We start from the raw sequence: 25,889 nt of genomic DNA on the forward strand, positions 1-25,889 counted from the left end.
GTGTGTGTGCAGGGGTCTTGGACTAGCTGAAGAGGGGTGTGTGTGTGTCTGTGTGTGTGTCTGTGTGTGTGTGTGCGCGCGCGCGCAGGGGTCCCGCTGCTCCGAGGGGAGCTCAGACCCTCCCACCACTGGCCCGGAGCCCAGGCCTCCCCAGCCATGTGTCTGCAGCTGCGACCTGTCAGGCACTTCCTGGTCTGGGTTCTGTAATGGAAAGATCATTAAGAGTGGGGGAGGGACGACAGCGAAGAGGTAACCCGGCAGCTCCCGGGCAGCTCCCACTCCGGGCTCTGACCTTAGAAGTCCGGTCAGGTTCCTCGAAGAAAAGAATGTAGGCGCCTCCCCCCGCCCCGCCCTCTCCTAGGGCCTCCCCCCCCCCTCTGGTTTGGGGAAGGAAACCCCAGCAGCTGGCTAGGAAAACACTGTGGCTTCCTAAACTTGCTGATGAGTTAGCGGAGGCCACAGCTGTTTCAGCATCTGCCTTTTGCCCTCCCCACCAGACCTCGATGGGGGCTTCGGAGCACATGCGCCAGGGCTATCAGCGCCCTTGGGGTCGGCCACCTTCCTTCCCCGGCCAGTCCTGTGGCTGCGATGGTGGGCCTGGATCACTGGCTCCAGTGCAGGATGATGGCCACTGCGTGGGGAAAGGGACTCTTCATGAAGGCACATTTTTTTTCCACGTTAAAGAAATGCCCCTTATTTAAGAATGAAGGTGACAGACATCCTTTATTTATTTATTGGCAAAACTGTGTGGGGATCTTAGTTCCCCAACCAGGAATCCAGCCTACGGCTTGCTGCATTGGGAGCTTGGATCCCGAGAGTCTTAACCACTGGACCACCAGCAGTGCTGTTTTAAAAGGCAATGGTGTACAAGCTGGTTTAACAGGCGGAGTGTCAGCTGGGAAGTGAAAAGTTCTGGAGCTGGATGGTGGTGATGGTTGTACAATGTGAACATATTTAATGCCACAGAACTGTACACTTTAAAAAGGTGAATTTTATCGTAGGTATATTTTACCATAATAAACAGTATTGGTAGTGGACAACGTTAAGTTTTGTGTTTTTTTTAAGATGTTCTTACATGGCAAAATAAGTTGTCAACCCAAAATATTGGGAGGTGGGGATTTGGCTCATGAAATCTAAAAATCTGGGACTAATGGCCTCTCCACAGATTGGGAGGTAAGCGAGGGCCCACAGGGCCCATGGACGCACCATGTATTCATTCTCTCTCTCCTTCACATTCACCATGAAAGCAGAGCATTTCGTCCTGTTTTCAGAAGCTCCAGTACTTTGGCCACCTGATGTGAAAAGCTAACTCACTGGAAAAGACCCTGATGCTGGGAAAGATTAAGGGCAGGAGGAGATGGGGGTGACAGAGATGAGGGCAGCAGTTGGATGGCATCCCGACTCGGTGGACAGGAGTTTGAGCAAGCCCCGGGAGACAGTGATGGACGGGGAAGCCTGGCGTGCTGCAGTCCATGGGGTCGCAAAGAGTCGGACACGGCTGAACAACAACAAACAAGAACTGTTTTCAGAAACTGAAAGAGCGTGGTTCGGGGATTTTTCTCCCTGAGATGAAATGGCTCTCAGACAGAGCAGGTAGAAGAACCAGGACCAAAGGCTGCCTGAAGGGTCAGTGTCCACACTGGGGACTCCTGTGCTCAGATGAGCTGGGGGATCTAGAACAACGAGCCTCTCAGGAGAGGCAGCCTACTGTGGGCAAGGTTCACACTGCACAAGAGCCCCCTTTGAAATCCTTGTCAAAACCACTAAGTCCCAAACTCTGCTTGAGCCCCAGGTGGTTGCAGAAAGAGTACTGGCATGGAAGTCGCTGGGATGACTGCGTGACCTGGGCCAAGTCATCCCTCTCTAGGCCTCCGTGGCCTCAACTCTGAGACAGGAAGGCCGACTGGACAAGCTCTAATTACCCTCCACCTCCTGGCCCCGCAGCTCTAACCAACGTTCTAAGTTTCAACCCAGCCTTGGGAATTGAGTACCAATCACTGTGTCCCCTCAGCCCCTACCAGCACAGCACACCCTCTTCAGTGAAGGAAGACAAGAGAGTGCAAGTTACTTTTCCTTAAAAGAGGGGAGGGGACTTCCCTAGTGGTCCAGTGGTTAAGACTCTGTGCTTCCACTTAAGGAACTAAGATCCCAGCTGCCTAAGTAAGACACAAGGATGTAACATACAGCAAAGAGAATATAGTCAATATTAAAGAAAACAAAAAGAAGAAGCATGTGACCAAAAGGAAACAGGTAAGACACAAGAAGGTAACATACAGGGCTTCCCCCTGCCGATGGCTCAGCAGGTAAAGAATCCGCTTGCAATGCAGGAGACCTGGGTTTGATTCCTGGGTCAGGAAGATCCCCTGGAGAAGGAAATGGCAACCCACTCCAGTATTCTTGCCTGGAGAATTCCATGGACAGAGAAGCTGGGTGGGCTACAGTCCATGGGACAGCAAAGAGTTGGTCACTGAGTAACTAAGCACCATAAGCATATAATATAAAGCACAGAAAATGGAGTCAATATTAAAAGAAAGAAAGAAACAGAAGAGGGGATTCCATTTTGGCCACAGAGTTATGGCCACCAGCAACTTCAATACATGTCTCTCTTCATCTTTTCCCTCTGGCCTGAGATGTTCCAGAAGAAATCTCAGAACTTAGGGTGTAGGGTCGCCCAGAGACTAAGACTGAATAAGCTAGGAACCCAGGTATTCTAGAAGAATTATCTCTCTTTTTTTTTTTTTGATGCTCACTAGCTAGGCAAATAAATTTAAAAAAAATGGACTGGTAGTCAGTAGGTAGTGGTGAAAGACTAACATTATAAAATAAATGCCTCTTCCAAGTGTACCTTTCAGGCATTGAGAGAGGCTTGAAGAGAGCAAATAACATGGACTAAAGTTTTGGATGCCAAAGGGAGAATTTCGTTCAGTAGGTTAGTCAAGGAACCTGACTCTTTAAAAGCTAATTCCTAAAACCAAAGGGAAACAAAACTTAATCCCCAAAGTAAACCCTGAAGTTGGATAATCAAAGGGCAGACATTTCCAAATGCAAAAGGTCTGATGATGGGAGAGCTGATGACATTCCAATGGCGTGAGAACTGACTTCAAGCCCTAAGCAAAGCAGGAGGGCATTCCTGGAAAAGGGCTTCCTTCCCTCCAGACAGGCTTTCCGACAACTCTCTACTCTTCCGTCTTCCTCCCTCCGAAACCTCCCAGCATTCAGACTCAGCCCTCTTTACCCTCCTCACCTCCCACTACAGAGGTTAGAGTCATAGGCGCCTATATTAAACAGACCCAAGTCAACTCTAGATCCTCCATTTATTTTAGCTGTTTAACCTCAGGGAGTGTTCATTTGACCTCTCTGAGTCAGTTTCCTAAACATCTACCTTGTAGACTTTTTGAAGTGAGTGAGAATTAAGAGATATCAGAGATTCTTAAAGTGTGATCCCCCGACCAGCAACATCCACATCTTTGGGGAACTTGTTAGAGCCACCTGGCAGGGGCCCCATTGCAGGCTCCAGAGCGCTAGGGGTGGACTGAGGCATGTTTTTTTAACAAGTCCACCGGGTGATGTCCCTGCAGGGAAAAATCTGAGAACCACTGCATTAGGTGACATAAAGGGCCCAATATGGGGTAGCATTAACCCATTTTGCTGTACCATTTCATTGAAAAGGATTTATTCCTATCTTCCCCATTTTTAAAACTGGAAATTGTTGGTATTTTCCCCTCTAGTTCCTTTTTTAAAAAATTGGGAGTATGGATTTTTTTAAATGGGGGGGTCCCCTAGATTTTGCTTTTCAGTATTAATTTATCTGACTGTGCCGGGTCTTAGTTGCTGCACTCAAGATCTTTGATCTTCCTTGCAGCATGTGGGATCTAGTTCCTTGACTAAGGATCGAGCCGAGGCCCCTGGGATTGAGGGGAGCATGGAGTCTTAGCCACTGGAGCACCAGGAAAGTCCTAGTGGAGTATAGTTGATTTACAATGTTGTGTTAGTTTCTGTTGTACAGAAAAGTGAATCGGTTATATATATATATATATATATATATACACACACATGTAGTGGTAGCGGTGTTAATCACTCAGTTGTGTCCCATTCTTTGCGATCCCGTGGACTATAGCTGGCCAGGCTCCTCTGTCCATGGAATTCTGGAGTGGTAGCCATTCCCTTCTCCAGAGGATCTTCTGACCAACGGATTGAACCCGGGCTTCCCACATTGCAGGTACATTCTTTACCGTCTGGTCAGGAAGCCCATACACACGCACACACACACACTCTCTTCTTTAGATTCTTTTCCCATATAGGTCATTACAGAGTATTGAGTAGAGTTCCTTGTGCTTTACACAAGGTTTTTTATCAGTTGCAAGTATCTTTTTTTTTTTTAAAGAAAATGGATGGTTACTTCCCTGTGCGTTCATGCATGCATTCATTTATTCAAAAAGTATTAACAGAGTGCCTAATACGTTTCACACACTAAGGTGCTGGAGTGAACAAAAAATAGAGCAAAACCTCTGCCTTCCTGACATATGTGTGCACACATGTCACCGCCCACCAACACTGGCCAGCTTGTCCCTTCACTTTAGGGAAGAAGCCTTCTCCTGTGGCTTCAGATGTCCTCATAACCTAGGTTTTATGTCCTTATTTGAGGTGGTCTTTGGGTGACTCTTCTTCAATGAGTCACTTACTGTATTTTCCTATGTGGAGCCAGAGTGACACTGGCTGGGGCTGGGTCTGACCCACGGCGAGGCTGGGGCAGGGATGCCCTTTGTCCTGGGTGCCCAATCCAGAGGGGCCGCCAAGACTTGCAGGCTTTTCCCCCAAAGGTCATACAGACAGTTACTGACAGACCTGAAACAGGGGCTTCCCTGGTGGTGCAGTGGTTAAGAATCCACCTGCCAATGCAGGGGACATGGGTTCGATCTCTGCCAGGGAGGTCCTGCATGCTAATGAGAAACTAAGCCTGTGCGCCGTAACTATTGAAGGCCTTGAGCTCTTAAGCTCTAGAGCCCGTGTCTGCACGAGACAGTGAGTGAGTGAAGTCGCTCAGTCGTGTTCGACTCTTTGCGACCCCTGGACTGTAGCCCACCAGGCTCCTCCATCCATGGGATTCTCCAGGCAAGAATACTGGAGTGGGTTGCCATTTCCTTCTCCAGGGGATCTTCCTGAACCAGGGATCGAACCCAGGTCTCCCGCATTGCGGACAGATGCTTTAACCTCTGAGCCACCAGGGAAGATCCAAGACAAGCCACTGGAATGAGAAGCCCTTGTATGGCAACTAGAGTGTAGCCCCTGCTCACTGCAACTAGAGAAAGCCCGAGGGTAGCAGGAAGACCCAGTGCAGCCAAAAATAAATACATAAATAAAGTTTTAAAAAATGAAGTACTTAACATGGATGTGTATTTCCTATGTTTGGACTAATGAAAAATATAACTCTTAAGAAAAAAAAGAACTGGAAGAAAATATTTACCAAATAACTTACAGTAAATCTGTGTTCTATTCTTGGGACACACTTCAGACAGAATACTATAAATTAATATATATGCTGAATATCCTTTCAATTTAAGTATTTTGTGACTGGTCCAAGTGCATTATAATATATATATATATTTTAAAATATTTCTTTGCTAAATATAAACACTAAGAAAAACAAAATTTTAAGATCCTATCACCTTGTGGATTTTTCTTTGCATTTCTTCATGTTTTAAATACAAAAAAATATATATTACAAATATATATATTTATATATATACTGGTGGGGGCTTCCCAGTAGTACTGGTGGTAAAAAACTTTGCATATCAATGCAAGAGACATAAGAGTCATGGGTTGAATCCCTGAGTCAGAAAGATTCCCTGGAGGAAGGCATAGCAACCCACTCCAGTATTCTGGCCTGGAGAATCCCCATGGACAGAGGAGCCTGGCAGACTACAGTCCATGGGACTGCAAAGAGCCGGACATGACTGAAGCGACTTAGCGCACACACACACAAATACTGGTAGCCTCAAAAGGACACTAGAGCTCAGGCCTGCTGAGCCTTCTAGCCATGTTTATTTTCATCTATCAGACATTGTTGGACCATTTTAGAAGCAATCCAGGTGGTTTATGTGTCCAGACAACACACTGTATTCTAAAACAAGTGTGACCAACAAGGAAAACTCAGGTGTGGACTCTGACGCTTTTAGAGACCTCTAATCCCAGACCTTCGCCAAGTGGGAGGTCTCAGCTACACTGGGAAAGGCTGTTTTTGTTCTATTGATTATTCTAGGCTAGGAAACCACTTTGACTGGGGTGGCTCCAGACCTATGAGCAATGCACAGCCTCACAGTCAAGAGCAGAAGAATGTCCCACAAGAAATGGCACAAGGCAAGCATCTGCAGCCTTACCCCAATCACACACATGTATGTACCACCCCAGAAAGGGAGGTGACGCCTACTTCCTGTGAGACAAAAGGGACCGACCTAGCAGTATTTAAATTGTAAAGCTGGTCTGCCTGAATTTTGGAGAGAAACACAATTTGATTGAGAGACATAGTAAAGGCACTGGAAAAAAATTTACTGGAGTCAGACCTGAGCCTGAATTCCACTTTCACCTCCCATCAGCTGTGTGTGTGTGTGTGTGTGTGTGTGTGTGTGTGTGTGTGTGTGTGTTAGCAGCTCAGTAGTGTCTGATTCTTTGAGACCGTGGACTATAGCCCAGCCAGGCTCTTCCATCCATGGGGTCCTCCATGCAAGAATACTGGAGTGGGCTACTAATCCCTTTTCTAGGCCCATCAACTACATGACTTTAGATAAATTATTTAACTCCCTGAACCTCAGTTTCCTCATCTGATTATGGAAATAAAACCTATGGCCATGGGACTGGTGTAGAGGTAAAAATATGGAAAGGATGCAGAATGTGACAATGTAATAAACAGTATTTATTAATTACAATTTTTAAAGATCTTAACTGGTTATCACCTTTCTGGGGCAGTTTGGTATATGTAATCATAACTTTTTGGAAAAGGTCAGTTTTCATTCCAATCCCAAAGAAAGGCAATGCCAAAGAATGCTCAAACTACCGCACAGTTGCACTCATCTCACACACTAGTAAAGTAATGCTCAAAATTCTCCAAGCCAGGCATCAGCAATACGTGAACCGTGAACTTCTAGATGTTCAAGCTGGTTTTAGAAAAGGCAGAGGAATCAGAGATCAAATTGCCAACATCTGCTGGATCATCTAAAAAGCAAGAGAGTTCCAGAAAAACATCTATTTCTGCTTTATTGACTATGCCAAAGCCTTTGACTGTGTGGATCACAATCAACCGTGGAAAATTCTGAAAGAGATGGGAATACCAGACCTGCCTCTTGAGAAACCTATATGTAGGTCAGGAAGCAACAGTTAGAACTGGACATGGAACAACAGACCGGTTCCAAATAGGAAAAGGAGTACGTCAAGGCTGTATATTGTCACCCTGCTTATTTAACTTACATGCAGAGTACATCATGAGAAACGCTGGGCTGGAAGAAGCACAAGCTGGAATCAAGATTGCCGGGAGAAATATCAATAACCTCAGATATGCAGATGACATCACCCTTACGGCAGAAAGTGAAGAGGAACTAAAAAGCCTCTTGATGAAAGTGAAAGAGGAGAGCGAAAAAGTTGGCTTAAAGCTCAACATTCAGAAAACGAAGATCATGGCATCTGGTCCCATCACTTTATGGCAAATAGAAGGGGAAATAGTGGAAACAGTGTAAGACTTTATTTTTGGGGGCTCCAAAATCACTGCAGATGGTGATTGCAGCCATGAAATTATAAGACTCTTACTTCTTGGAAGGAAAGTTATAACCAACCTAGATAGCATGTTAAAAAGCAGAGATATTACCTTGCCAACAAAGGTACGTCTAGTCAAGGCTATGGTTTTTCCAGTGGTCAAGTATGGATGTGAGAGTTGGACTGTGAAGAAAGCTGAGTGCCAAAGAATTGATGTTTTTGAACTGTGGTGTTGGAGAAGACTCTTGAGAGTCCCTTGGACTGCAAGGAGATCCAACCAGTCCATCCTAAAGGAGATCAGTCCTGGGTGTTCATTGGAAGGCACAGATGCTGAAGCTGAAACTCCAATACTTTGGCCACCTCATGAGAAGAGTTGACTCATTTGAAGGGACCCTGATGCTGGGAGGGATTGGGGTCAGGAGGAGAAGGGGACAACAGAGGATGAGGTGGCTGGATGGCATCACTGACTCGATGGACGTGAGTCTGAGTGAACTCCGGGAGTTGGTGATGGACAGGGAGGCCTGGCGTGCTGCGATTCATGGGGTCTTAAAGAGTTGGACACGACTGAGCGACTGAATGAACTGAATCACAACTTTTAGAATGTATCTAAAAGATTTTAGAATGTATGTAAAATCTTTGGATACATGGACAAATTTTACTTGTGAAAGTATGTTCACTTAAGTGCAAACTATTGAAAATAACTTAAAAGCTCAATAATGAGGACTGCATAAATAAATAAATCTTGTACATCTATACTTCTGTGTAGTTACTTGAGCATGATGAAAACATCTCTGCAAGGCAATAAGTACCTGCTTATGTTACAAACTAGTATATAATGTATAAATTACCTTTTGAAAAGTCATGTTGTATAAATGTAGAAAAAAACTAAACAAATAGATTCATTGTTAACAGTGATTATTTTTAGATGGTGGGCATGTAAGTTTTTCTCTTTACAAGCCTATATTTTCTAAATTTTCTATAATGAAATATTCCTTTTTTTTTATGTGGACCATTTTTAAAGTCTTTTTTGAATCTGTTACAATATTGAGTCTGTTTTATGTTTTGGTGTTTTGGCTGCATGGCATATGGGATCTTAGCTCCACGACTAGGGATCAAACACCCACCCTCTGCACTGGAAGGCAAAATCTTAACCACTGGACCACCAAGGAAGTCCCCCAAATATCCCTGGTTTAAAAGAGCAATAAAAACATTCTTTCTGATTGCACAGAACTTTGCTCTGGTGAAGGAAACAGCCATAAATTAAATAATGTAAGGCAGAGGAAAGTCAGTGCTAGATCAAATGCTACACAAAAAGGAGATGAAAAAAAAGTAATTTATTTAGAACCAGAGGAGGGCTTTAATCGGGAGATGGCCCTTAAGCTACACCTTAAGCTAAGAGTAGAAATGACAGAGTGAAAAGCAGGAAAAGCTAGGGATGAACATTTCAGCTAAGGGACCAGGATAAACAATGGTTATAATTGCATGTCCATGCTGTATTAAACTGAGAAGGCAATGGCACCCCACTCCAGTACTCTTGCCTGGAGAATCCCAGGGACGGGGGAGGCTGGTGGGCTGCCGTCTATGGGGTCACACAGAGTCGGACACGACTGAAGTGACTTAGCAGTAGCAGCTGTATTAAACAAAAAAGAAGGAAGCCTTGTTTGGCCAGATGGATGGATGGATAGGAGAGAGGGAAGGAAGGAAGGTGGGTGGGTGGGAAGGAAGAAGGGATGGAGGGAAGGGAAGGAGAAAGGAAGAAAATGCGTCAGTAAACAAATGGCGAAAAACCATTAGCCAGAGGCTAGTGTTTAACCCTGGAGAACACAGAGGAAGGGATAAAGGCTTAAGTTCAACTTTCGTTGTTGATCAAGTATGTGAAGCTTTAGCACTGACGGTTTTTAATCTCTTTCCCTGCCCAAACTCATGACCACTAATGTCCAGTCTTCACCGAACTCCTTGACCCTCTCACCCACTTGAGGCTCAACACGCCTACACATTAGGGCCGGGGAAACACAACCACATTCAAGCCAACACTCACGTCCTTTTTTTACACAACCTGTCCCAGGAGGCTTGGCCATGACACAACACGTGGGCTCGGGAAGGAGCACTGCGTTTCCAGCTCCACCCGGGCAATGGTTCTCAGTGCGTGAAACTGGATACAGCCCCATCCTGAGCTTTCCCGTTTGTAAAGAGAAAGCCTTTAAATGAAGGCAGGGGGCACCTCGTTTGGCAAGGGGGTCAATGAGGGTCAGTGTGAACCGAGAACAGGACGGGGGGCTCAGGGCAGGAGCCACGACCAGTCCGCTCTACTTGGCCATCACCAGCTGTGAGTCGGAGCAAGCCCTCAAATTCAGGAGCAGCCCAAGTCCAGGCAGTTTCTCCTAAGAGGAAACAGTCTGGAACTTCCTCCTGGCCTTAAGAGCCCAGGTCAAGCAGTTGGCTTGCAGCTGAATCACTTGGGGGGCGGAGGTGGGGGAGAGGGTGGGCAGAGGGAAGGGAAGTGCATGGAGGCGCCTGTTCTCCAGGACAAACGGGGAGGCCTGGGCAGCTGAATCTGGGAGATCAGCAGTGCCAGAAGCAGCTGGACTTTCCCGGTCAGCAGGGAAACAGCTGTCCCGCTGCCAGACTTTCGGGAGGCAAGAGGCAAAGGTGGCGTCCACAGGGTGAGCTGGAGCCCCCAGAGGCCCCCGAGGACCGAGGCCCTGCGAAAACAGGGCGCAGCTGCCGGTCAGGCTCTCTGACCCTGGACCTCGCCCTCCCGGAGCACGACTCCCCAGAACCCACTTCTCCCAAGGCTGTCCATCACCGCCCCAGACACGAGCCATCACTCACGGGCCAGGCCCTGTTGGCCCACCTCCCCAGAGGCATCCCTGGCCCTCTCTCTCCCTCTGGTCCCTGCCCACCCCCCTCGACTCCAGGGGGGCAGTGGTCACAGAAGCCAGGGGGGACAGCAGCCCAGCCTCCTTCTCGGTGTGGGCTCCCTCCCTTCTCCCCACCCCGGGCCAGGGATCTGGACAGGCATTTGTTCTTCCCTGAGAAATTCCTCCTCCCTGGCTTCAGGGGGGAGCTGGCCAGCAGAGCCGGAGTGGAAAATCAGTGAAGCTAATGGCGTAGCAATGCGGGAACCAGAGCCAAGAGCACGGCCCTGGGGTGGCTCTGCCCGGCGTGGTCAGGCGGACACGTGAGCCCTCCCCGCCTCCCTCACAGCCTCTCCCGACCCCCACCCTCCGTAAAGCCCTGCTCCAGAACACTTGCCCACGCACCCTTCTCGGGCTACAAGAGCCACCCCTCCTGGGCAGGGCACAGAGAGGATCGTCTGGGGAAGCAGGGATAGCCCGGAGCCCCGCAGATTCCCAGGTCCTGAGATCCTCCAGCCTTGTTCGCCAGTGGCTCACCCTGCATCACCGCCCTCTGCTCCATGGAATGCCACCCGCCTTCTAGCACTGGGAAGAAGAAGCTTCCTTCAACGGCCCCCCACCCCATGTGAATCCGAAGCAAACAGGTTCTTTTTGCAAAACAATCTGATATGGGGGAGGGGATGGGATAGCCACTGGACACACTGGCCCAGCGCACACCGGCCAGAGGACCGTACCGATCAGCTGCAGCCAGTGGGGCCACAGCCTGTAGGAGGACAGCAGTGAGATGCCCTCTGGTACTGATCTGGGGCTGCCCCCTGCAGCCAGGTTGAAATGCATACCGCTTTGGGCCCAGGAGAACTGGGGGAGCCCCTGGGGAGTTGCTTGGGGCGGCCAGAGCCTGGGACTGGACTTGAAGCTGGGGTGATGTCTCCCGTACCACTCGCTGCCTCCCCCACGGGCCCAGGTTTCTGCAGCACACAAAGACAAAGCCTCGCTTTGTGGCGCCCGGCTTCCAGGGGGCTTGCAGCCAGAAATGGAAACGTGCGGCTTTTCCATTAAGGGTAACCTCTCCCCCTTCAACCGGCCACCAGACTCCTTCAAATCTGGGTAGGTGGGAGGAGCTGTAAAACCCCAGCCATTAAATCGTTTATTAGTTGCAGGTTTCTGAGCATGTAGGCAAGTATTTTGAGACTCATGTTGTGCCCTCCACCATGGGGTCTGGGGGTTTTAGCCTAGGTTATTGCTTTGAAAAAAGGGCAGGACCCCCAACCCCAACTATGTGACAAGTGGTCTTGCAAGCGGTTTTGGACTCGTCCACTTGCTCTTCCCCAAGTCTTATTCTAAAAGAGAGAAAAATACACAGAAACAAGCCTCTTCAAGCTCAAAGTGTCTTTCAAGCCAGTGCTTATCTTTTTAAAGGGGCATTCTTACTCCTTGGCCCATGAGCCCGCTTCGGTCTCCCCCTACCACTCCCCCACAAAGCCTGGTCTGAAACCAGCTCAGCCTCTTTAAGATCCCAAACCTTAAAGAGAAGGGAAAGGAGAGGGGGAGAAGGAGGGAGGCTGGTTTTCCTGGAACCCTTATTAAATCAACTTTCCAAGGACAGCCAGAAACTCCAGGCCCTCCCTACTCCCCGAGGAGCATTTGCAGACTGGGGGAGGGGCTCTCAAGACACACACACACACACACACACACACACACACACACTCACCACACTCACTCACAGCGAAGCCTCTCTAAAGGGGAAATGCTCTCAGTCAGTGGGAGCAGGGTTTGGGGTAGTTTGTCTTAAACTTTTGGGCAAACCTTTTATATACAGTCCAGTCTTTTCTGAGGACAAGAGCGGCATTGTCATTCAATAACCAGCAGTAATACTTTACATTTATGAGATACCTTATAGTTTACAAAGCATGGAGAGAGATTTTCCCTTAGGGTTTCAGACAGTGGGGGCCATGGTCTGACATCACCAAGCTCAGGATGGATAATCATGGGGAGGGGCTGACTCAACCAAGCAGGGACCCGATGCCCATCAAGACGAGTGGATTTCCTACTTCTGCATCCTAAGGCATTCCAAGTGTGGCCATGAAGCAAACCCCTTACCCCCTGGTGCTTCCCCAGAAAAGGTACCCACAGCTCCTATGTACAGTTCGTTGACTATGTCCAGCCAGGGTTCTGAGAGCTTTGCAGACATTCACATCTGATATTCACAAGGACCTCTGGAGGAGATGTTCATTACCAATAAATATTACAGAGAGGCGGAGATGGACAGCCAACAGGCAACAGCCGGTAAGAAACGGAGCCAAAATCAAAACCGGGGCAGTCCAGGGAAAACTTCATGCCCACAGTACATGAATACAACATACATGAACGTTCACAGTTTTTAGTAATAACAGCCCGAAGTGTGAACAACCCGATGGTCACCACCAAGTGAAGGGATACACATTCACAGATAATTTCATTATGAGAAATTCTAAAGTAGGCAAAACTAACCTTCAGTGACACCAAGTAGATCCGCCATTGCCCGAGTCCAGTGGACTGCAAAGGGGGCATGAGACAAGGTTTGGAGAGGATGAAAATGTTTCATGGCTTTTTAACTGAGGGGGTAGTTACGTGGGATAATACTATATTTATCAAAACACACCGAGCTCTATACTTATGATCAGGGCATTTTACAGAATGTGAGTGATACCTCAGTTAAGCTGATTTTTTAAAACATGGCACTGTTCCTTCCTTCTTCACCACCACATCACCTCCTAACAGGCCCCTCTCCCAGCCTCTCCCTCCTGTTCAGGGGAGCGGGGACTTCATCCTGACCAAGACTTCCAGCGCGCCCCTCCCCCCAGCTTCCTCTCCCAGTCTGAACACAGCCAGAAGCTTCAAGGACTCTTTCCCCCTGCCCTCCACTCCTTATGCTTGGACCCTTGGACATTCCTTTTCTGTTTACAGGAGCCCAGGCTCGAGATGCTTACTATTCAGTTTCTCTACACTTCATTCCCAGGCTGCAAAAGGTTTGCTAGAGAAAGTGAAAAAAAAAAAAAAAAAAAACAACTTTGGGGTTGACTGTAAACTCATATCCTCAAACCTAACCCACCCCTCTTCGTGGCTGCCCATTGCCGTGGCTGACCCCAATTTCTACCTGCTCCTCACAAACCTCCCATCCTGACTCACCTCCTTTACACTCGCCTTGTCTGTCTCTGAGGCTTCTCTGGGGGTTCAGACCGTAAAGCGTCTGCCTACAGTGCTGGAGACCTGGGTTCGATCCCTGGGTTGGGAAGATCCCCTGGAGAAGGGAATGGCCTTCCACTCCAGGGTGGCCCTACTCTTGCCTGGAAAATCCCAGGGATGGAGGAGCCTGGAGGGCTAGAGTCCATGGGGTTGCAAAGAGTTGGATACAACTTCTCTTTATCTGTGTCTCTAGTCACCCAGAGTTAACATCCAATCTACTTAAGCCTATAGGTTTTATTTCTATAGTATCTCTGCTATATTTCCTTCCTTTACAACCCCCCACCCTAGTTCACTCCCTTTCTCCAGCTAGACATGCAAAAACAACTGTTAAAGTAACTCGCCTCTGGGGACTTCCCTGGTGGTTCACTGGTTAAGAATTTGCCTTTCAATGCAGGGGACATGGGTTCAATCCCGGGTTGAAGAACTAAGATCCCACAAGCCATGGAGCAACTAAGCCTGCCACAACTAGAAAGGAGCCCGTGTGCTGCAACTAAGACCCAATGCAGCCAAAAAAAAAAAGTAACTCATCTCTCTGGCAACAGTGGTGGGAGCAGTCATAACTAATCCATGCTTTACCATCAGATGCTTTATGTGGATTATCTCAATGCATCCTGTGTCGCTCTCCCCATTTTAAAGATAAGCAAACTAAGGCTTAATGTGTTTGAGTCATTTGTCAAAGCATGTAATGCTGCTATTAAGCAGTGGAGCACGACTGGAACCTAGGTCCGTCTGACTTCTTCCTCCCATCCGTCCAAACTCAAATGCTTGAAAATCTGAAAGCTGGATCATGTCAATTTCTGCTCAAGATTTTTTAAGACTCCCAGTATCTACCCATTTAAGTACAGTTTCCTCTGCAGGGCATAAGGCTTCCATTCGCTAACTCAGTCCAATTTTTCTAGGCATGATGTCCTTCAACTACCTATGCACCAGGTGAGTCCTTCTCCGAACGCCTTATACATCCTGCCCCAGCACCCCCTCATGCTGTTCCTCCTGGAACACCCGCATTTCCTTCCCACCCCCTGCCCATCCCTCTGGACCCTCTCAGAGGCTCTGCTGCCCCGCTTCCCTGGCATTCCCACTGCACTTTGTCATAACTCTGCTGTGTGGTCTAAACATGGTTCACCTTGAATTTAGCTGCCTTTGTACTTGTCACCCTCTACCTGATGGTGAACTCCCTGTGGGTAGGACGGTCCCCCCTGCCCCACTCAGGGTCTCCAATATGTTCCAGGTCAGGCCCTGCCTTCAGTTCTGTCATTGAATGCAACAGGTACTTGCTTGCTCCAGCTTCTAGAAAGCCTCCTTCACCCCTCTCCCTCCTTCTCCATCACCCTACAAGGGGATGAACATGCTCACTCTTCATCTGTCACTCACACAGGTCCTGCGAGTGAGACTGGTGGCCCTTGACACGCAGTCACCATGTCACACGCACGCCTGAGCCCTTCACCCAGGGCCTGCCAACCTCCTCTGCTTCTGTCACCAGCTGCTGAGTCCAGAAATGCCCAAATATTAGTTCTCAAAGACCTTCAAAAGCTGCCAGGTATGCTGTACCTCTAATCTCCACGAGGTATTTTCACAAGTCCGGAAAAATGCCATCAGCGGTGGGGGCAAGTCTTTCCTGTTACTAAAACTCCCTCTGAATTCCCAATAAACTACAGGTCTCTACCAGCACCTTCATCCTGTAGTGCTCTTCAAAATCTCTTTGAAATCCCTCCAGCAGTTTATCCGAAGCAAACCTCTTACCAAGCCTCCCAACAGGGCTTGTGAGACATGGTCAAGACAGAACAGCAGGCACGTGGCCGTGACGGCCAACTCTCATAAAAGACACGTCTTGGGAACGATTTCTAGAAGCCAGAGGTCTGTATGAAGCTCCCACATCCCTCCACATCCTCTGAAGACCATCCAAGTTCTAAATCCAAATTCACAGGTCACCACACCCCAACGCACCGCCCAGCCCCCACTTTAGACACCACCCAGCTTAGGGAGCTGGCTCTTGGGTTCCAACCAGAAGCTCTTTTTTTTTGAGGAGAAAAGCACAAACCCACCCTGAGCATGTCACCTCTGGCAGACGGATGTCGTTGGCCTTCACAGCCCAACCTCTGATGAAGCTGGCTGTGTTTACTGGCAGGCCCCAGCCAGCTCAGGGGTTTCTCCTGCAGGCCCCCTGGGATGGAGCCTGCCTGGCTGAGCACAGCACGTCCGGCCTGGCCCACCCTGCTGCTGAGGGCTGTGTGCCCGCGCTGGCCCTCTGCCTGCGCCTTACCTTGCTCCGGCAAGGTTGGGGCCGGCTTGGCAGTGCAGAGCGTGGCTGTGACCAGCACGGCCCAGAAGAGGAGACACTTCCGGCTCCACATCCCAGTTCTGCGGTTAGAGGTTGGTGACCAAGCTCCACACCTCCATGGAGACTCCGCCGTGGGCTTGATCCTCCTTTGCAAGCTGACTCTGGGGAGAAGGAAAAAAAAAAAACAACCCGAAGTTAGAAGGGTCTGAATGGCGGGGTGGGGGGTCTCCCACATCGCAAGGAGAAAAAAAGAGGGAAACCTGTCACACGGCCACCCTGCCCAGAAGGTGCCCGAAGCAATCTCTTACTCCTTCAGACACAAAGAAGGGAATTGTCCTGCCCCAACACTGAATTGGAGGTTAGAAGCCTTAATTAGACCAAGGAGGGCTTTAATTCACTCCAACAACTATTTACTGAGTGTGGACTGTTTCCCATACTGGGAAGATTGTCATCAAGCTCCCCAAGGCATGAGCCCCACGATCGATTGTGCTGGGAAAGCGAACAGTCTCAGGAAAGTCTCCCAGAGGGGGTCCGGGGGTACGAATGTGACCTCTCCCAGGAAAAGTCTTCACTCCCTCTAGGGCACACCAACCCTTCAGTGAGGGGTGAAGAGAGATGAGGAATCATGGAATAAGTCCCCAGACTGAGAGCCATGTGAGACGCTGCCCCTCTCTGGACCTACACGGCAAGGAAGCTGAAATAAGCCATCTCCAGGGTGCGTTCCTTTTGTCTCTACAACTGGACCCATCACGGGGACCTCTGGGATTCCAGCAGCTTTCCCTCATGAAGACAACACAACTCTCACCAGCTCCTTAAACAATGCCTCCGAGTGGGGAGCTGTGAGATGGGGGGCCCAGTTCTCTCTGAGACCGAGAGGTACCAGCAGTCGTCCAGCAGAAATGGATCCAGACGTGGGGAAAGGTCGTGCAGAAGAAGGTTTCTTGCAAGGCCTGACTCAAAGATGGCTCATGCCAACCCCGGTGAAAGGCACGGACTGCGGCCCTTTATCCTTCTGCTGTCTGAAAGTGTCAGTCACTCAGTCGCATCCGACTCTTTGCGACCCCATGGATTGTAGCCCGCCAGGCTCCTCTGTCCATGGGATTCTCTAGGCAAGAATACTGGAGTGGGTTGCCATTTCCTCCTCCAGGGGAATCTTCCTGACCCAGGGATCAAACTCAGGTCTTCCACATTGCAGGCAGATTCTTAACTGTGTGAGCCACCAAGGAAGTTCTTCTCGTGTCCAGAGCAGCAACATGTAAAACAGTCCTCCAGGGTCTTCAGGATAATGGTCTTTGCTGCTCAACCTTTCCTAAGCGATAACCTTTCTGGGCACCATTTGGGCTGCAAGGGGATGACCCTCTCAGTCTTCCAGGTGGCTTTTGTCCTAAATACTCCAGGGAACCATCCGAGTTATTCAGAGAATCCACTTCCCCGGAACATGTCCTCATGTGGTGCTTCAGCCTGGCCTCCCCGGAGCCAGACAGGGCCCCTTGTGAGTGAGTCAGTCCCGGCTGGCAGAAAAACCCCTGGATTCCTGGCCTCATTCTCAAGTGCCTGCCAGCGCGGAAGATGCAGGCAGCGCCTGCGTCCCTCCCAAGGCTTTCCTGAAATGTTTTAATGATTTCAAATCAAACAAGAAGTAAACATTTCTGTTTTTCTGAATTTAGGAAAAGGACTAGACGAGACAGAATCGAGTAAGCATTTACTGTACCTAAAACCCGTGCCAAGTGTGGACTAGGTATGATTTTAAACTATAAAACTTCAGCTCTTCTTCACTATGAACTTCGGGGAGGGTGGGAATTATTATTGCCCTTTAAGCAATGGGGAAAAGTGCCTTGCCCAGGATGCAGTGGGGAGGCAAGAGCATGGGGTCTGCATCACCTGGGCTTTCGGAAGCCAGAGGGGATGATCAGGGACTTCCCTGGTGGTCCAGTGGCTAAGACTCCACACTCCCAATGCAGGGGGCCTGGGTTCAATCCCAGGTCTGGGAACTAGATCCCATATGCTGCAATTAAGAATTTGCATGGGGACTTCCCTGGTGGTGCAGTGGTTAAGAATCTGCCTTCCAACGCAAGGGACCTGGGTTTGATCCCTGGTCAGGGAACTAAGATCCCACATGCTGAAGAGCAAAGAAGCCTGAGAGCTGCAACGAGCCACAGCTAAGATCCAACACAGATTGAAAAAAAAAAAAAAGAACTGCATGCTGCAACTAAGACCTGGCACAGCCAAATAAATAAATACAAATAAATATATATATAAAAAATGGAATGATCAAAACTGGATGAAAGCTCATTTTCTCTAGAGGGTAATTCCCCGTGTCTCACAGAAACCATGTAGATAAGGACAGATCCCAGGTGACTCTGGCAATGGGAAAAGGTTTTCTTTTTTTTTTTTTCCCAACAATTTATTAATTGATTTACTTTATATTTGGCTGTGCTGGGTCTCTGTTGCTGCACACGGGCTTTCTCTAGTTGCAGCGAATGGGGGCCACTCCCGAGGTGCGGTACGTGAGCTTCTCATTACAGTGGCCACTATAACAATAGCACAGCTCTGGGTGCACAGACTTCAGGAGTTGCAGCACGTGGGCTCGGTAGTGGCCCGCGGGCTTAGTTGCTCCCTGACAAGCGAAACTTTGACTCTCAATTTCTTGGCTCAAGAGAAAGACCCTTGGAAGCAGCTCCTGGGTGTACCATCTAGGACACAGGACAGGCCTGATCCCCAGCCAGGGACAGAAGTGATGCTAGCCAGAGAATACGCCGAAACCACCTTCCACATCTCGTTACATCCCCAAGATACACCAAATGCATGCAGGGCAGTCACCAAGAAAGGTACACCTGAGTAAGAACCTAAGGAAGTCCCTTAGGAATGGCCAGAGTCAGGAACGAATTTTTAGTATCCAAGGAGCAAGGGTGGTATCATCTTGAGATGATAAAGCTGGTTTTCAAAGGTAGCAGGGAGGCAGGTCCCATCACTACTCGATCACTCTGCCTACCCCCACGCCAACCCCCAAGAGCCTGCCCACCTCCTCACAGGTGGGGTCTGGCTGCTGGCCGCCCTCTTTCAGCTCTGTGATCAACACATTTCAAACTAATCTGGCAGCTTCCCTGCAAAAGTCTCTTCCGTTCCTCCCCCTCTGGGCACTGAGTTCCCAGTCTGTAAAACAAAAGATGTTCAGAAAACCCAGCTCCCTGGGCAACCACTTCTGGAACCAAAAGGTAAGTTGGGTACACATCCCACTACGGAAAACACAGCGACACAAACCACTAGTCCACACGCTGTCTGGAACCCTAGGGACTGTCCCCTCCCCCTTCACCTCACCTTCTTCCCATTCTACTAATTAAGGAATTCTTTGAGTCCCTTAGGGACAATCTCCTTCCTCCACTGCTTGACAGATGTGACCTGTAGCCCCGCAGGTGCACACAGCAGCTGGCCCCATCAGCCTCTCTCCAGCAGTTTCATCTCCTGGGACTGGCAGCCCAGCTCTGGCTCTGGGTGCAGAGGTCCTCACTGGGGGGAGAGGAGGGGGAAAAAGAAGGAGGAGCAGCAGGGAGAGGACACGTAAAATCTCGGTTTTCCCACTTGTCATCAGAGGGACCTGAAATATTATAGTTGCCTTGTCTACACCACAGGGGGTGACGAGCCTTAAACCCGCAGCGTGGGTGAAAGGACTTGCTCTCTCCTCTTGAAAACACTAATCAAATGTAAGGAATTATCTATAAACATTGTGATTTGAGTCACTCCTTGATAGCACTCTCAGGGGACTTTGGTAATTGGCAACCGGACGACATGAACTTCCTGCCTTTGCAAAACCATTTCTCCCATTTCTTCCAGTCTTTCCAAACCCCACACTCTAGACCTCCGGGTCCCGTTCCGTGTGGCCCCTCGTGGCTATGGAACCCTTGAAACGTGGCCAGTGCAAGTCGGAATGTGTTGGAAATGAAAAGTACATACTAGAATGTACAGTCTCTCAATGATTTTTTTAAAATACTGATTACATGTTCAAATGATAATGCTTCACATATACTGGGCTAAATCAGATATATTTTTGAGATCCAGGTGAATTAATGAAAATGCATTTCACCTGTTCCCTTCTCAAACGTGGCCATTAGAAAATTCTGAGATCCCACGAGGCCTGTGTTACACTATAGAGGACAGGACAGCTCTGGGTAACCTCCACGGCCTGCCAAGCGCTTCTTTGCCCTTCCTCTATCCTTGGCAGGCCACGCTCTCTCATTCCTCTCTCATTCTTGGAGCCCCGCCTCAAACTGCCACGTCTTCCACGTCTTTTTGGGCCTTTTGAGGATCCTCTGAATTTCCAAAAACGTCCACCATAGGGTGGCAAGCTCCTATAGAGGAGGGTCTGCATTGGTTTACTCCTTGCTAATACCCTTAGCACCTAACACCTACACAGCGGATGCTGCTGCATTTGGTAACTGGATGAATAAATGAATGAAACAAAGAAGGGCCGATTGGAAAGAAACTGACAGAGCTGCTGCGCTTGCAGAGAAGAGGATGACAACGCCAGAGAAAATCGTCAGGCGCTCCCTGTTAGCCAGCCAAACTCGATTTCAAAGCATACCAACCCGGACATTTTCTAAACATCTTGATTCCTCAGACTTGAGGAAGTAATGCCAAAACTTTAATCCCTTTAGTTGGGAATAAGACTTTTTAACAGAAATGGTTGCTTTTCCTCAAAGTAAGCATTCCCCACTCCCGGCAGAGAGTGGCAGGGCAAATACTCCACAAACATCCGACAACACATCCGCAGCTTGGCTTGCAAAGTGTGAGTGGGTCCAACAGAAATGCTCATTTAAAAGTTTTGAGTACTTGTAAAAAAAAAAAGAGGGGGGGGGCCCAGATGTCCCTGGGAGTGAGGTATGTAAGAAATGAGTAATAAGAAGAGAAACTCTTAACTGTCCCACCGTAATCTAGGAAGCCTTGCCACTGAAGACAGGATGGCTTGGGGGCCATCATACGCTTGGAGGTGTTCACCCAGGTGAGGGCTGTTTTCTTGGAGCCTGAACGTGGCTCCTTGTAATTGCAAGTGGAATGGTGATGAACAGGGAATTTCTCTCAGGAAGATGCAACCTTAGAGGGAAAAGCAATTCTCTTAGTCCAGGTCCGCTTTTTAATCCTCTCTGGAAACCCCAGAATCTTCTCTGAAGCTCTGCATCTGGACTCCCAACAAGTCCTGGGGTTGACTCAGACCTTTTACAAAGCTCTTGGGAAGCCAAATGCGAGACCTATTTCCCAAGAGGAAATTAAAACTCCTCTCCAGTGAGGTGAGGCCTTTTCAGAGTAAGATGTTTGAATCACTTACTCTGTAGTTCCTTCTCCTCCTGCAGCAACAGGCTGAAACCTTCCTAGGAAGCTCTTAACCACGGCCATTTTGATGACAGAGATTAAAAAATGGAGGCCTGAAGAAAGTGTTCAGAGGCCACTAAAGGCCCAAGTTCACAGGAGCAAATCTCTTCTTTTAGGACTTTTTTTTTTTTTTCAGGCCAAAACAAACAAAAAGCACTCCCCAAACACCCCCAAACAAACAAAAAGCAGACAACTAAAAGCCAAAGCAGTCCAGCCTGGTCTCCGTGGCTGGAGGCTACCTCCTCCATTCTCAACTCCATCCTCCTGGCCTCTGGAGTCCACAGGAACAAAGCTGGACCAGACCTAAGTCTGGAGCTGTTCTGATCCTCTCCCCCAGGAGGGGTGGGGCCATAGCACCTTCCAGGCTCCTTCTCTGTGTCTTCTCCTGCTTTGGGCTTCACTTGCTATTCTAAGGGTGCCTAACGGAACTTTCTCACATCCTCCATGGCCAGGAGCCAAGGAAAAGAAGTAAGTACCCAAGGCTGTCTACTTGGGAGCCAAAGAAAACAGTGCCCACTCTGGCCCAAATCCTATTCGTGAAAATGCCTCCCCAACGCGCATTTCTACGGGCACCGTCAGAGCAGACAGCGCGCGGAGTGCACACTGTCCAAGTGGCTCTTCACCCGGATGACCCTCATTAAAAAGCTGACACTCCGCTATGACTAAGAATAAATGCAACAGATATTTCAACGAGCTCCTCACCCGATTCAGTATGCAACCATCGCCGGCTGGAGCCGAGACCCACAGCAGCTTCCCAGTCCCCAAACACCTAGTATTCCTCGGGGTGGGGGGGGGCGGTCCACGGCAGCAGCCCTGGAGGTCTTCCCACCCCTTTTGGGGGGGGGGGGGGGGGGGGGGGGGGGGGGCAGAATACGTAAACAAGTCATTAGGGAGGCAGGCCATCCTCCCTAAGGTCTCTGGGTCTCCCCCACCAACACCACCACCAAGGGCTCCCCCTGGGTCACTGGAAGGAAGGCTGATGACCCAGGCTTGGGTCGGGGGGAGGGTAATTAACCAGACAGAGGCACGTCCCAAGGGGCCCTGCTACTTAGCCTTTAAACAAGCCTCAGGGAGGAAACTGGGAGCCCGGGCCAATAGGTGGGGGGGGGGGGCGATGGGGAATGGCCACTTTCTGCCCCACAGTCTCAAGGCTAAGGTTGTATAATTTAGACGGTTTTCCAAAAAAAGCGCAGGGCCGGAGGTGCAGAGGATAGAGCGCCATCTGCGGAGGAAACAGTCACCTTAATTACCATGTCTAGAGAAAGTGCGATTTCATTACAGCCTCCGAACGACCGCCCAAAGGAGGAAACCAGAGAAGTGTTTTCAATTTGAAAGAGGCTGGAGAGGAGAGGGTGAGAGACCAACTCTCCCCACCCTCTCGCAACTTTGGAACCAGAAAGCGCTTTCCTGCCTCAAAGGGCAGAACCAAAAACCCTCAACAGGCCAACCCCTTTCAAACCTGCGGCCGGCGCGGACTTGGTAAAACGCCCCACGTTAGCCTCCGGGAGCGGCCGCCCAAAGAAAGAACTCCTTCAATACACCGAGGGAGCCACAGCCCGGGCCCCCCTCCCACGCCCAAGCCGCTGCGCCCCGGGCTCGCTCCAGGGAGGGTGGAAAAGGAGACGCGTGACGCCACCGCCGGGCGGCCCGAGACCCGGCGGCGGGCTCCGGACAGGGTCAGACACTCCCGCCGCTCCGGCTCTAACTGAAAAGGGAGGAGACTGCAATGCTCCGCTTCCAGAAACTTCTGTTAGGGCCCTCTGTGGGTCAGACCGGTAGCCAAAGAGGCCACCACTTATCAGAGGAGATATTGTCATCCCCTAAACCTCGGCCCTCTCGCCGGCGATGCCTCTTTCCCGCACGAGCCAGAAAGCGCCAGCACAGCCTAAGTACCCTGGCATCCAGGGTAACTTCTCTCCCCCAGTCCCAGCGCCTCGTCCCCAAGTGTTAAGAAAAAATCGTAAAGAGCGAGGTGGTGAGGACAAGTTATAGGATCCCCGTTTCGATCCGGGGGAGGGGGCAGGGAGGAACAGGGACGTTCAAGCGGCTGCGGTGTACCCGGGTGGGGTGAAACGGAACCAGATGCGGCGGCTACATCTGGAAAATGGGGCGGAGGGGGGGAGTGGTGGTGGTGAGGTGGGGGGAGACACGGCGGAAACTTTGAACAGGGCCAAAGCCTCTGGGTCCAGACAAGAGATGCAGGTTTCACCGCTCCCCAAGCCCTCCACTCCCCAACCAGAGGCATCTGACTGCTTTCATAGGATCTGGGTTAAATGATTCCATCTACAACGTCAATAAATTCCTCTGCAAACGAAGGTTCCAGCCCCTCTCTTCTCCTCACCCCAAACATAGCGGGAAAGGGGAGCGGGAAGGGGGCAGAGGGTTCTGGGCCCGGGAAGCAACAAGCATCGGTGCCGAGCGAACCGCACCGGACAAAACCCTCATCCCTTCCCCCACCTCCTCGAACCAGATAGGAACTGACCAATCCCCTCCCCCAGACCCCGTAATGGGGCTTAACCTCACCCGCTGGGCGCCCTCCCCTTCCCCAAACTTCCGACCCTTTCAGAGAGGGACTAAGTCGGAGATCAGCGCCTCTCGAAAAAGGGAATTCCTTTCTCGCTCTTCGCTGAAGCAGCTTCAGCCATTTGGTGACGACACCCCCCTTTAAAACCGACTGGAAGAGAAGCGAACCGACCCCTCCACTTCCTTCCCCCTTCAGGCCCCCAACCGCCCACCCGCCTGCGGCAGAGACCCCAGACTTTCCCGGAGATGGAAAAGGACTTAGGAGGACCCCGGATTTTTTCTTATTCTTTTTTTTTTTAGCGTTCCACCCAAAGCTACCTGCTGGATCGCGGAGACTTCCCATGGGTGGACTAAAAGGAGATGGTGTGGAATGCAACACACACACACACACCCCCCACCGCGCTGCCCGCCCCCACCTGCCTCCCCAGGCCCAGGAGACCCAGGACCGCCGCCGCCTCGGCCCCGGGCCCTGTCCCTCCCCGGACTCACCGCGGAGCCGCCGCCGCCTCGCCAGCTCCCCAGCGCGAGTTGGCGGAAAAGTTGGGCGGCGGGACGGGCGCGGGGAGGGGGCGCAGAAGGCGACGCGAACGGAGGGAAGCGGGGGAGACAAAAGGGGGGCGCCGGGAGCTGGGCAGGGAGCCGGGGGTGGAGAGGGGCGGGTAACGAGCGGAGGGAGGCGCCGGACCCGACTGCGCTGCGGCGGGGAGAGCGCGCGGCCGGGAGGCTCCGGCGCCGGGGGGCCGCCCGGGACGCCGAGCCCGCCCCGGATCCGGGGGCGCCGCGGCTCTTACCTCACTCGGCGCTGCGGTTCCGCCTCTGGAGAGTCCGCCGTGGCTCGTGCGGGCGGGCGGGCGTCCGCGTCCCTGGCTCCGGCCCGCCGCCCCCGGGCTCCGCTCGGGTCCTGGCGGGGCCGCAAGAGCCCCCGCGGCCGGCGCTCGACTCCCGGTGGCGCTCGGGGCTCGGCGCCTCCAGCCCGGGCGGGAACAATGGAGCCGAAGCTGGTGCCCCGGAGGCGGGGCGGGGGGAGGGCTCCTGTCCGCCGCCCGGGGTCTCCAGACCCTGTGGCCCCCCCCTCTCCAGCACCGGGCGGCGGCCCTCAGGCTTCTGGCAGCCCGGGCTCCATCGCCTGGCGGGGGCCCCGGCGCCGCGGCGTGCCCGACTGCCGCCCTGGTCCCCTGCGCCCGGCGGGGCGCCCCTCGGACCGGAGAAAAGTCCTCGGGCTCCGCCGCTCTTCCAGCTGCGGCGCGCGCTCTCGGCCGGGGAAGGCGAGGTCGCCGCAATGCGCTAAGCGGAGTCTCGGGGCTGTCCGGACGTCGCCGCCCAGCTCTGGGCACAGCCCGGGCTCCTCCGCGCGCTGCGGCTGGACCAGACTTCGGGCTCCCGCGCCGCGCCGCAGCCACAGCCGAGGCCGCCTCGCCAGTGCCCGAAGGAGCGCTCCGAGCGCTATGCGCCTGCAAGGCGCGAGGGCTCCCTCTCTCACTCCCACCCCGCGCTGGTCCCACCTCCTCCTCCTCCCCCTGCCGCTGCCTGCTGGGCCTTGTAGTTCTGAGCCGAGGGCCCCCGAGAAGGGGGGAGCGGGTTGAGTCGCCCGGCGCTCCGCTGCTCCTTTGCCTCAGTCTGTCTGGCCTCCTTTGACGCGCGTGCCCGCCCCTCCAACTGAGCCCCTCCAGGAGGGCGCACGAATTTCGGGCCGTGGACGGATGAGCAGTTGGAGGGATGGAGATGAGACCCTGAAGCCCTCAGGTTGCACACGGTAGCACTTTGGACTCTGACCGTGTGCCCTGGGGAAACGATGTTCTCGCTTTGTATCTCAGCTTTCACATCTGTAAAAGAGGATAGCAAAGAGATCAAACCAGTCAATCCTAAAGGTCAGTTCAGTTCAGTCGCTCAGCCGTGTC

At 51.2% G+C, this 25,889-nt stretch overlaps 1 protein-coding gene across 9 annotated transcripts in view; it reads right to left on the reverse strand.

The window, feature by feature from the left end:
- The window catches only part of FGFR1 (fibroblast growth factor receptor 1), a 50,934-nt gene extending 25,945 nt beyond the window's left edge, over window positions 1-24,989 (reverse strand). For 4 of the 9 annotated variants that reach the window (XM_040242957.1, XM_040242954.1, XM_040242955.1 and 1 more), the window contains exons 1-2: window positions 24,783-24,989; window positions 16,087-16,265 (exon numbers count right to left, since the gene is read on the reverse strand). In XM_040242957.1, coding sequence (XP_040098891.1) covers window positions 16,087-16,177 — 91 coding nt within the window. In that variant the 5' untranslated portion in view covers window positions 16,178-16,265; window positions 24,783-24,989. Of the gene's footprint in view, window positions 1-16,086; window positions 16,266-24,480; window positions 24,604-24,782 lie in introns of those variants that run through there. The other 5 variants (XM_040242961.1, XM_040242960.1, XM_040242958.1 and 2 more) reach the window with 3 other exon arrangements.
- Window positions 24,990-25,889: the final 900 nt, after the last annotated feature.

This window comes from Oryx dammah, unplaced genomic scaffold (assembly GCF_014754425.2).
Source record: "Oryx dammah isolate SB20612 unplaced genomic scaffold, SCBI_Odam_1.1 HiC_scaffold_7, whole genome shotgun sequence".
NCBI classification, from domain to species: domain Eukaryota; kingdom Metazoa; phylum Chordata; class Mammalia; order Artiodactyla; family Bovidae; genus Oryx; species Oryx dammah.